General features: G+C 29.5%; 1 protein-coding gene across 2 annotated transcripts in view; it reads right to left on the bottom strand.

Moving 5' to 3' along the window:
- Window positions 1-9,047: 9,047 nt before the first annotated feature.
- LOC141461479 (A-type potassium channel modulatory protein KCNIP1) overlaps window positions 9,048-13,318 on the bottom strand; it is a 143,927-nt gene continuing 139,656 nt past the window's right edge. For both annotated transcript variants that reach the window (XM_074142620.1, XM_074142624.1), the window contains exon 6: window positions 9,048-12,910. In XM_074142620.1, the coding sequence (XP_073998721.1) occupies window positions 12,866-12,910 (45 nt within the window). In that variant the 3' untranslated portion in view covers window positions 9,048-12,865. The remainder of the gene's footprint in view (window positions 12,911-13,318) is intronic.

The raw sequence follows: 13,318 nt of genomic DNA, 5'->3' as shown, positions 1-13,318 counted from the left end.
ATTCACTTACATCCTTTAAAATAACAATAAATAGTTATCCCAATGGTTCCAGAGAAATCTAAGAACCCCTTGCCTCCTTTCCCTCGCCCTTGCCTAAAGGTAGGACCCCTTACATTTTCCAGGAGAAATATATAGAATGTTTTCTTTTTGATTCTAATGTTCAGTTATGTTATGATAGATTTATTAAGAATAAATGCAGCTAATAAAACTAATATCTTTCATAAAAATAGAAATTAGAAATAAAAATAAAATTTGATTTGTTTATGGTAATTCAAAATAAAGCAAAGGATTAGTGGAAACAGACTTTTTCAGTTTAAGGTTGTTTGAAGTTAATCTACAAAATTGTTTGGGGAGTACCTAAAAAGAACATAAAAGACTGATGATTTAAATTACTGATCAATTAACTTATGGTATTAAGATGTCTATTAGACTAAGAGATCTCCTGATTTCCAAATCTATATGCTTGAGCTCTGCGCAATATCATTCGAGTATTATCCTTGAACTTGTCTGTACAGGTTAAACACATTATAAATTGCAGAAAATGGACCTATACAATTGATTTCATTCATTGCTTATTGCCAAATTGATTGATAAAGGTGCGTAATGTGGATGTTCCAATAAAAAACTGTTTACAATTCCCAGTTGGCAGAAACATTTATCAGCAGTAATCTTCATCAATAGCAGAGAAGATTAATTAATTGGTATATCAAGGGCACTTTTACTGATTGAATCGGTAAAAGTTTTTAATCAGAACAATGTTAATAGGAACTAGCGTTCAATGTACCGAAGTATCTATAGCAAATCAATAATTCTGTATAAATAGACAACCCTCAGAAAATAATACAATTTAAATTGAAATTAGAAATTTTGATCCAAATTTTATCTCTTGCCTCATTTTAAAAGAAATCACCTAATTTTTAACTTAAGTAAAAATAAAAACATAAGAAGGTAGTTGTAGTTATATAAGTAAAATTTCCCTAATTCCTTTCTTGATTGGCCAGCAGGCCACCATTTGCCCCGCTTGAATTAGACGAACAGAAACCCAATTCGGTATTTTTCTTTTATATTTAACCTTCCATTTCCCAAATAAGAGCAACCCTTTATGTTTGTTTTATCTCTGGCCATAAAAGCAGGTACCAGAGATCGAAATAGTAGAAAACTAGACGAACTGGAAGCCAACTTGGAATTTTCCCTTGTACTTTTCCTTCCATTTTCTAAATGAAGGCGACCATTTATGTTTACTTTAGCCCTGGCCTTAAAATCAGGTGTCATGGACAAAAAAAGTAGAAATCTAGAAGAACTGGAAGCCAATTCGGTATTTTTCCCTTGCATTTTTTCTTCCATTTTCCAAATGAAGGCTACCCTTTATGTTTGTTTTAACTTTGGTAATAAAAGTAGGAACTAGAGATCGAAATAGAGAAAATGTAGAAGAACTAGAAGTCAACTTGGAGTTTTCCCTTGTCTTTTACCTACCATTTACCAAATGAAGGCAACCCTATATGTTTGTTTTAGCTCTGGCCATAAAAGTGGGTGTCAGAGCATGAAATAGTAGAAATCTGGACGAATTGGAAGCAGATTAGGTTTTTTCCTTTGTATTTTACTTTTCGTTTTCCAAATGAAGGCATCCGTTTATGTTTATTTTAGCCCCGGCCCGAAAAGCAGGTGACAGACAGAAAAATTAGGAATCTAGACGAATTGGATGCCAAAGTTTTTACTTTCCTTTGTTTTTTATTTGTTTATTGAACCCTTCTACATAAAATAACTCTTATCGTAGGAAATCTAAAAGGTTTATCTAATATTCTTAGGTTTTTTTTAGAATATTTTTGTGGCAGTCAATCGATTATTAATCTCTAATTGAAGCGCTAATGGCCCAATTGCAACTTCTGACGCTGGTTTCAATTAAATTTTAATTATTATTCATCTCTGATGGGCAGAAATTTCAGATGTTTTTGAAATGATTGTAACATAATTTCGTAGTTTAAATAAATTATATATGTTATACAATTATAAAAATAAGGAGCAAAAATCTTAATGTCTGTAGATGATTACTAATAATTTAATAAACAGTATTAATGAAAATTAATACCATGGATGTGAATGAACTGATTTGGTTTCTAATTAATTATTCAGGATGTTTATTTGATAAATTAGTGATGATATCATTGATTAATGAGAAATAATCTATTTCAATGTTTATTAACAACGTTAATTAATTTACACTACTAATTATCAACAATTTACATATAAACTTGAACTCATTTTTATTTAATATTATTACTACAGCCTGCCTGGCGCGGATGCTGGGCCTAATGCTCTTATAGGTCTCTTCCCAAACTCCTGGTAAATCAAAAGCTGGAGCAGCCTTCCGGTCTTTCTAATATATCGTCATAATTTGAGTGTCAGCTAATTACAAAGCTAATCCCAAGCGCTGTTTTGAGATTAGACCTCTCTCTCGAACATACCTTGTATTGGCGAAATTGGTACTCAACTACGTGAGGCTTGTCTGGTCCATTCCTTTTTCATAGTTCGGACCTCCAGATTGACACACAAATGACTACCTACATGTTTCTTCCTAGTTTTGCCTATTTTGAGTGAATGACTAGCTAACCAAGGACATTTACAAAATATTAACAGCATCTGACTCAGAAAGTGAAGAAATTTATTACTACTTTCCTAATCTTTTACACTAATATTTTAGTGGCAAACCTACAATGTTTCTCTGTAATTCTAGTGTAATCAAATACTAAATTCCCCTGATAAAAATAGCTTCATGACAACAATCGTCAGCTCTTGCATGTCCAGAGTATCATAACAGCTTCACATACTCTCTGATCAAGGGCTGAGGTAATTAAATTTCTTCAAAATAAAAGATCTAAAGTAAACAACAATCACACGATTTTATCTTATCCCATTTACTTATTTAAATTTTCTTAAATCTTAAAATAATTTAAAATAGTTGACGTAAATATTATACCTCTTTCGATAAAAGACACGTATTTTTAGAGATTTCAATAGGCTTTCATTTTATTCTCAATTTAAATTCAGAAATTATAAGTCAAAACAGTCACTAGGTCTTAATTAAAGATTTCAAAGTAAAGAACTATTTATGTGAAATTCTGCGCAAAAGTAAAAAATAAATAGTTGACAGATAGTTGACAAAATTAAATGTCATTTCCAGTCTATTACAATTTATTTAATATAAATGTACACATATGTTGCTACAATTGGGACTGATTCCCTAAGTAAGCAACAAAGTAACAGACAAGAAATAGCTTTATCATAATTTATCATTTAACCGACACGAACTGCCATGCTGATGATAACCTGGATTCACTTTTTAAGGTGTTAACTAGTTGTAAAAAAAAGAAAACACGAGATCACCCATTAATGGAAGATGTTTGGAATGACCTCGACCAGAAGATCTTTGCATTAATTCTTCTATATTGGTTTTATTGTCGCCTACACATACTACTATCTAATCTGCTAACCCTCAGTGTCTTCTTGTACATTTGCACATTCCAGTGCACAAATAGATAATGCAATATATGTTTTAACATAGTAGATACAAGTAGTATACCATAGTCTTACTTCAGGCTGGACTGCGTAGGTAGGCCTCATGTAATGTTTGTTTTTATTTTATTTACATACAATAGGAGCACTAGGAACAGAAGAAGAAGAGCTAATCACTTAAACTCCTTTTGGTTTATGTTTATTCACCTTCTTATCATTAGTCAAGTAACTTTCGATCCACAGTAATGTCTCTTCTCTAGCCTATTACGTTAGTTATTTACATCCTATTGAAAAGAGACGCTGAGAATCTCTACTTGAAAAGAACTCATTAGAGTATTCATATTTCTTTATTACTTTTTTAAAAAAAATCTGTAAATCTGATTGTAAACAACATTGTTGTAATAAAATAAATAATATTAATTGGTTATGAAATTAATAAATATTATTAACCACAAGATTTAAACGAGAAAACGTCAAGCACAGCAATCGTTTGTTTTTGAAGTTAAAGTATTAATTAATTTCCGTTTCTATTCGTATATTTGCCAATGATTTGCAAGTATTCTTAATGAAAAACATTTGCAGAACAGTAATAAATTAACTTATTGGTGCTCACACAGTCTGGACACGTGGAACCTCTTGAAAACTTTCCTCTAAAGTAACCCTTGATGCCAATATTTCTCTTTAAAATGATGTTTTCAAACAAATTGACAAACTCTTTTAATACCTAGAAGTTACGAACAGGTTCTATAGAGTAAAAACATTTATAAAAATTGATTTATTGAAAATTTAACCAACTATGTTTTTGAGTTCAATTACTATTGTCCAGCAGTGCGAATTAATTCACAGGTGCATCCAGCTCCTCATCTCACGATTGGTTGCCAAGGTTAGCCTTGGGCATTCCCATTTAGTCCTCATATTCCGTGTTCGTTCGGATGTTTTGTTTGATTCGATCTGTGTCCTGGAACATTTGCATTAGACCTTGATTCAAGAATGGAATTTTAAAGTTGATAAGAAATCTGAGGTTTTAAACATTATTGGGTACAGTTTTCTAGATTAGAATATTTACTTACTGTAATCGTACTTTTACTGTAAATCGAGTAGTAAATCAAACAGTCGTACCAGGGATATGGAAGTAAATATAATGTTCTCCATTTTTACCTTCTCCAACAGAAGTAAAAGTTAGCGAAATTATTTCCGCAAGAAGACTTACCTTCCAACCGTTACAAATTTAAGTCGGTAGCTAATTTAATATTTGTCTGTTTCGCGCTTGGTGCTTAATTGATTGGTCCTAAGTTTACCTCTTACTTAATCTAATCCAACCGCCGGCTCTATTTTGTGTAAAACAAATATAATTCAACTACAGACAAAAGATGATGATGGATATATGATGTGTTATTGTAAAAGGGTAGGTTTCTTGAAGTTATATCTATTCCTAGACAATAGTTAGACACTTTTAAAATGGTCTCAACAGCTGAATAGAATAAGAAGAAAAAAAAAAAATTGGTACATGATATTGAAGTGAAAACACGTTCAAAATGCAAATTCATTGTTTTCCAAAGTTGTTTTTACGAATTAATTTGTTTATCTTGTGAGGTGGCTCTTGCTATTGTGAAATAAGTGGATCAACTAGTTCAGTTTATTCAAATTGAGATTTGTTTATCATATCCGGGATATGCTTAGTAGGTTTTTATTTATATTTTCTCTTCACTTACTACTGGTATTTTACTAATGTAAAAAATCGGAAAAAAGTCCCAACTTTTTCAAAAATGTTTCTTTTTAAATTTCAATTTTTTCTGACTGCGGTTAACTACAAATATATTAAACTATTTCTATTCGTTGGTGGACAGCAAACAAGTATTATATTCAGGAAGACAACTTTGTCAAATTGCCGGATCATAATTTACGTCTCTTTCATCAAATATTCGTTTAAAAATGAAAAGAATAAATGAGTGAGTTTAAATAGAATCTTATTTTTTCCCTTCGGCTTTTATATTTTATCTAAGGTTCTCATATTTATCAATTACCAACTTTGTTACTTTTTTCCTGCAAACATATAGAATTTTATCCACATATTTAAATCCCTCTAACGCTCTATATCTATGTAGTCAGTAAACCGCACAGTGAACAAAAATGTCACTTTAGAGTGAAGCACAAGTGCAACACTGTAAACTCACCTAAACACAATTTCCACAGAAAAATTGTTTAATCTAAATTGATTCTCAATTCCTTTTATTAGTAGATAGCGCACTGAGTTTCAATGTTGCTACGCCGTATAGTTTTTGAGAAAATCTCGGATAACTTAAAAAATAATTAAGAAAATGCGACTTCTGGTCACACCGTGTTCTCTTACTTGGAATTTTAGATTTACTTTTTAACCCAGATTATGATTATACAAGCCATTCATTTTACTGAAGTAACACTAGAGAGGGAAGCTTTAGGGAAAGTTTAAAGAAAACAGTAGTATCCATTGTAGAGGAAATTTAAAAAAAAAATACAGTCAGAAAGTCCTCACTGTAAGGTAAGGAAGGCTTAGGTGTATGAGAGCTCCATCACAGTTACTAAACAAAATATTTCTATAGCATTGGTTGCAAATGCCAAATCGAAAATATAGAACTTCAGCTTACTGCTTATTAAAGATCGAAAACTGGCCACATCTGAAAGCGTCTCTAATTTTTGGAATAGAGAATCTATTAATTCCTGAAAAACATACTAAAACATATGTTTATTGCTTCTCTGTTTTGATTTAAGGATAAATTAGTTAATTCATGCATGAATATAAGGGATAATTGCTTCTTATTCTCGAATGCAATGCCAAAACTTGGCAACTGGACAAACATAGAGACATTAAACACGATGTTGGAGTACACAATAAAAAAGAAATTTAAAGCAATAAAGAGAAGACAAAAATAAATACAGAGGATTTAAAGCCATTGGAACTGGAAGAGTAATGGAGATGGTTGTTAACATTGTGTGTGTTACATGGAAGTTATAAAGTCATTGAGGAAGTGTACTTGCCTTACGAATAAATCAAGATAGATGGTGGCTCTACGTTCCAGTTTTGGGGTCACCGCTATTTTCAACTTCTTGTGCCTCTTAGTTGACGGACACCCTTCTTTAATACTTTATTTCTTTTTAAACTTCTTTGGATAAACTAATATTTATTATTATGATTTTCGAAAAGTAAGACTTCTTATTTCAACAATATTGACTGCTAATCGTCTGATTATAAATTATATTTTTTCCCCCAACATAGCGTTTAAGGTCTAAATTTTTTTAATTAAGCCTCGACAATATCTATGGTCGTTTAGTCTCTGAGTTCAGCGAAATAGAAAGTCGTAGACATTTCAAATTTTATATATCGGATAGGAATAGTTTCACCAGTTTTCTTTTTAAAAATAACCTATTTCTAATAAATTTTACGCCTGAGTGGACTTATTACAAATCTTAATAGAAGCATTAGTATTGACTAGGGACCTGAGGAAATAATAATTCATTGCACCTTATAAATAAAAAAGATTAGAAAATTGGTTTATTTGAAAGTAAAAATGTATTTTAATGTGCAATTAAAATAAACAAAATTAAAAGACTGGAAGAAAAATAAATCAGTCTCCTGCAATCCAGTTTTTCTTACCCTGTGGTTCATACAACGGCCGCTAGAAAGCAGACAATGCTCAATATTTTAGCAGCAAATGGATTTTAGATGTGCAATGATAAATAATTTTTAAAAAATGATCTTGCAATTATTGAAAAGTAATTGTAAATATAATGAAGTACTTGGTAAAAATTACAGTTTTGAAGAAAGTTGACCATAGACAAAAAAGATTGGAAATAGATGTGGATGATATCTTTATTTGGTTTCATATTGGCCAATTATCTTATATTTTTCGTTAGAATCTGTTTTCACCTACATTTTCAAATAATTCATTTTGTTTGTTTGTTTTTCTGATCTATTAAATGAAATGTTCATGAGGAATTGTGACCTTAATTTATGCTAGGTGGATACTTCAGCGACGCGCTAAATGAAAATATATTAATGTGCGTATTTTTATGGAAAAGCGAGAATAGTTTACATAATGTGGCAATAAAATAGTAAAATTAATCTTTCGATTCATTTTATAGTTATTTAGTTTCCAATTGGACACATTCTTCTAAACTAACTTTGAGTCCCAATAGGGCTTCGCCACTGTTTTTTAAAGTTAGTTGACTACCTCTTTGTCCTAAGTAAAGCTAGTTGACTACCACTAATCCTTCTATTGTATTGTTTTGGATAGTAACCAGCTCCTTGCAACATTCTATGACTCCTAATAAATAATTATATATTATTAAATTCCTATTATTATCATAATTTATTTATTATATTAAAATTATTGCTAATCTATAATTCTATATTAATATCACTCCTCCTGCAAAACATTGAAGCAAATCACTTCAATACCACACATAAATCTGCTCTTACATTCTTGTTTCCAGATATCTGCTATTCCACTGATAACTAACTATCTGTGTAAAAGTGATCTTTCGTCTTCTTCAATAAAACATTATGGTTTTCCCTTACAGTTTGCTCTTGCAGACGGAAAACTTATTGATACAATCCCATTTTTATCGGACATATCCAATTTTCTTACCAGGATATTGTCCTGCTTCACAGTTTAACTCTGCATCTTGGTCTGACCGAACTGCATTAAATTTTTTAACCCTCTCTCCTTTACAAGTCTAATAAAAAATCTATCAAAATTAATCTCTATGTTTGAAAAATATGCGCCAAATTCCCTTAGGGGTTTGAATCCTTTTGCAGGAAAGGCGATAGATTTCTCCAGATGGATCTCAGGAAGGTAAGAGAGCTATGCTCTGGACCAACCACACAGTCTCGGATTGCGTTAAAATAAGTTTGCATGCTGACAGGTTTTCTTACGGGATACGTACATGATTTAGAGGACCCACGAGAAGCTGGGGCCTGCAATTTGATAACACAAACATTCTTTAAGGAAGAATTAGATTGTTGGAAAGTTACCAGGTTTCGGAGGAGAAAGTGCTCTTGTAGAGTCACCTGAGAAACAAGCCTTTTTTTTTTTTTATGTAGAAGTGTACTGATAGATATTATTGATTTGAAAGGTTCCTTAAGAAATTGTATAAACTATAATGAAACCACTCTAAAATAGAAAACGTTGAGTACATTACATGTATCAATATTACGGAGTAAAGCCAAAGCCTAAGGGGTAACCTAAAGGCCAACCAACTTCTCTATATCGAGCCTGTATTAATATATGTGCATCCGAAGCGAGGAAAAGATTTAATTGAAGTTTTTATAACAAAGAAAGTTGCATTTTCTTGAAAGAACTACCGAAAAACTTCTCTTTTTTTAAGGGATTCTGGGACTTGCTAGTCATTCCATTATTGCAGGCTCTTCCTTCTGGAAACCATTAAAACAATTAAACAGTTAAAATTCAATTTGAATAATTAGTTCCAAAAACAAAACTCAGAGATCAACAGAATATTCAAAAAGAGAGAGGAAGAGAGGTGTATATGAACTTCACAGGAAACATATTATTTCTTTTATTATCATTAATAGGCGTTAGGAACAACAAATTCATTCATTGACAATTTTTTCCCCAAGAAATTTATAATTTCATTATTTCTCTGTACATGTTATTTTGTTTTTCTTTTTATCATTTATGAACTTAGACTATATTTCTTGTCATTTTTTTACTTAGAGTATTCACATTAGATGTATTTTTATTTTAAATTTTCATCTGCATTTTTATGAAATAATTCTTCATTAATGTTTCATTTTGTTTTCAAGTTAAAATATAATGAATGAAAAGTTATTATACTAATGATAATTAAACTAAAAAGAAAGGCAAAATTGAGATGCTAGGATTGTTTATATACATACCATTCTTTTTTTTTTCTTTTAACTTAAAGTATTCAATAAAAAAAAAATTGATATATTTTTTTATTGCTACAGATTATCTAAATTTTTATTATAAATTAAATTTTTAATAATTAATGTCATGAACAAAATTCTGAGCAATAGACAAAAAAAATTGTCTACTTATTTACTTATGATTTTGTCCTTATAATATTTCCCAATTTTAAATTTTCTTCCTATAAGATTTAACTTTTATATTTAATAATATATTTTAATAAATTTCCAACGAGTAACATCTAAAATAACTAAAACTACTATAATATCAACAAGAGTTTCTCCTTTTACAATTTAATTTACTAATTTTTCAATTTTATTACATATTATATTAACCTAATATAACGCAAACGTTTTATGTAAACATTTCCAGTGTTCTAAAAGGTAATTTTCATATTCCTTCTAAAGAAATTGATGATTTATTGCCTAACAAACAAAGGAAATGTTTCAAATCCTTGGCTGTCAAATCTTTTGACCTTAATTTTCAGTTTTTCTACTTTTTTAATTTCCAAAGCGTTAACGATATTGAATTTTAAAAAATTTCTGTTTCTGTTCTTTGCAAGCTAGTGCTCATTATAAATTCAGTTATGAATCACTTAAGCGTGTAGTTTGTGACACACAATGAAGGAATGAAACATATTTATACTCATTACTACTTTTGGTTATTACAATGCACCTTTATCAAATTAATTTAAATAAAAAATTCATTTATGAAAAATCCTTTTTCTCTAGACTCACATATTTTGTATACTGAAAAACGGCTTGAGTGCATTAAATATAGAAATAAGGAAATCAAATTTCTTAAAGCCTTTTGTTTTTAATTTTAAATTTGTTTTTTGGTTTTGACACTCTGAAGGCGATTTGTTCAGCTAAAATTCAGGGACAACTGATAGAATACAAAAAAATTAATTCTGTCATTTGCCTAAAAGAGAGAACTAAAAGAAGAGTGATACTTTTATGCCACAAAGTTCAAAGAGTCAGCCATAGTCGACTAAATACATAAAACGCCTCAAATTTGCGTAATTAATGTTAGTAATAATAAACAAGGAATTCAAGGAAGATTAACTACAAAGAGTAGCAATTCAAATAGGTAATTAATAATTTTCCTGCATGAATAGGCAAACTTTTATCATACATCACCTGAAGAGAGGCATGTATTTCTTTTAATCGCTCTGGGATTTAGAACAGTTATATTTCTTTTTAGAATTTCTTAAGAGATAAAAAATTTCGCATGAATAGACTAAGGTGCTTTGATCTTCGTTTTAATTTGGATTTGTGGAACTGACATCCAAACCTTTCTTCTTTTCTCTACCCTACTTTTCCTTCTATCTAAGCAAGGAAGCGCAAAGTGCAAAGGAATTTTTAGAACATAGATTCGCTAATTTGATGACACTCACTTTCCTGTACTTTTTTTTAGGTCTCTAATCTAATGTTGAAGATTAAGCCAAATAAAGGTCAATACTTATCTTACCACGAATCACCTTTCAACTACAATTAAATATTTGTATCAATCTTAAATTTGCCGAATATACTGAAAAATACAAAGTAGCAACTTCGACATTTTGAAGAGCAGATATCCAACGTTAGAACGTTTTAGTTTGTCGCCAATTCCTCTCTTCTTTGCAATTTTTGTTCTCTTTCTTATGTATTGTACGTTAGTTTATCGGATTTTACCTTCTAGTTAGGCAACAGATTGAAATATGGGATCAGACTTACACCTATCATTTGTCAGGCAATATCTTTTTCATGAAACGCATAAGTTGACAGGACCGCTTGGTTAGCTCTTTATTGAATTTCCGATGAGATTCATCTGCAGGTCAATATTTCACAATTCTTTGGCTTCTGTCATGTAGGAGAATAAAGGAATGTGATTTTTAGATTCTAACTATACAAACCCCAGAAGTGCTTGAAGTATGGAATTATATCATTGCAGTAGTTTTGAAATAAACAGATCACCGATTAATTTATTAGACAAACTAGAAATCGCTAACATGGAACGGGTAATTCTTTCCAACATAGTGCCATGGTATTAGCTGATAAATATGTTCGTTTTAATTAGAAGTTAAATCAAATTTGAAATGATATTTTGATTAGTTGAACAAGAGATTTGAATTTTTACTAAAAAAAATAATCTGAAAGGAAATAAAATTGCCGAAGATATAAACCACAACATACATACATGTATTGGATTTTTCTTTTTTTGGAAGACTTTTTGAATTTTTTATATTCACTCTATTTATACATAATATATTTTTTAACTTAAACAGTTGAATAAATTTGCTGTCCTGCCAACACAATTGACTTAAAATTACAAATTAAAAATTAAACGAACAAAAAGAAACAAAATAAATAAAATCAATTACAAAAAAACAGCCATTTTTGGAAACCAAATAAATTACCTTAAAAATATGTTATTAAATAGCACAGTAAATTTGCATTTTTTAAAGTAAATTTTTCTCGTTTGTATTTTTAAACTTTAAAAACCAATTATCAAACCCTACTTTTTAATATATCTTTTATTATATGTATTTGCAATATGTAAATTTATATATATACTTTAAAAACAATGTACAATTAATGAATACAAATATCTTCCACGGACGGAGAGACACATGCTTAAACTGTTCTTTTTTTTTCTCATTTATTTTTAAAATTTTATAAAATTATTTGAACTATGATGGTGTAACGTTTACAATCAAACCTTCACAGCAAACAAATTTTCTTATTCTTCTTCAATTATTACAAATTACTAACATTTCACTATTTTTTTAAAAAAAATAAATTAATTACAATTAAAAAAGAAAGAGACAAATCATGCATAAAATTACTTTAGTGAAAAAACATTTTCTTTCTTTCAAATTATTTACCTAATATCAAAGTTTTAATTAAAAGATCACAAATTTTTATTTTTTAAAATTTTGGTGTAACCTAATTTAATATTTATTAATAAAAATCGTGCTAAACCTATGAACGTAACAAGTAATTATTAGTAGCTTACTTTTACCTTTGAAAAGTAATCTGTTAACATTAGAATATTACTGGAAGAAAGTTTTGTATTTTTTGTAATCATTTATATGAAACCAAATTAGTATTATAATACTTGTCACTTCGGGAAAGTACTATATCAGAGATAAATAAATAGTACACGATATAATTAAAAACATTTGATAACATGGAGCAGGTCTCTAATGTTTATCTATAAAATTTTAAGTTTGTAACAATGTGATTTCTTTAAATTTATTTTAGACTTCTTTTTTTTTTAGAACAGTCTTGACCGTTAATTTTGAGCCAGACAGTAAGCGACAAAATATTGTAAATTACGGTCAATTTAAATACAAAATGGTAAAATAAATAGAAATAATATAAATCACTAGAATTATAATTATTTATAGAAGGGCCATAACTTCTTGTGAATTTGTTGAACAAGATCAATCATTGGCTATCGAATACTCTGAGCGACTGGATTATCATATCATCCTGGAAATAAAAAAAATCATACTTTAATAATTAATACCCAAATAAGACTAATAAAATTTAAAACATTTTCTTTAGAATTTATAAATACTCTAAATGTAGAAAACAAAATAATTTTTCAAAGCTATTTTACGACCAACTATCAATCAGTTATCATGGAGATGCATAGCTAATATCTTTTTCTATTTTATGATTACCTATCGTAAACATCCTTTGAGATTGGGCTACCACAATGCCTGTAGAGCATTACAGGGTAAAAATTTTTACAGATTTATCTAAAACAGGATTCCAAATTTACAGAAACACTCTGGGAGAATATCGGAGAATATTCTCTCTAGAAAAACTCAGAGATCAACAGAATAATCAAATATAGAGAGAAAGAGAGGCGTGTAAGAACTTCACAGGATTATT

Source organism: Rhodnius prolixus, unplaced genomic scaffold (assembly GCF_049639745.1).
Source record: "Rhodnius prolixus isolate KJV_2025 unplaced genomic scaffold, Rpr scaffold_6, whole genome shotgun sequence".
Taxonomy (NCBI): domain Eukaryota; kingdom Metazoa; phylum Arthropoda; class Insecta; order Hemiptera; family Reduviidae; genus Rhodnius; species Rhodnius prolixus.
Note: the sequence above shows the minus strand (reverse complement) of the source record. Positions and strands in the feature narration are given on the sequence as shown.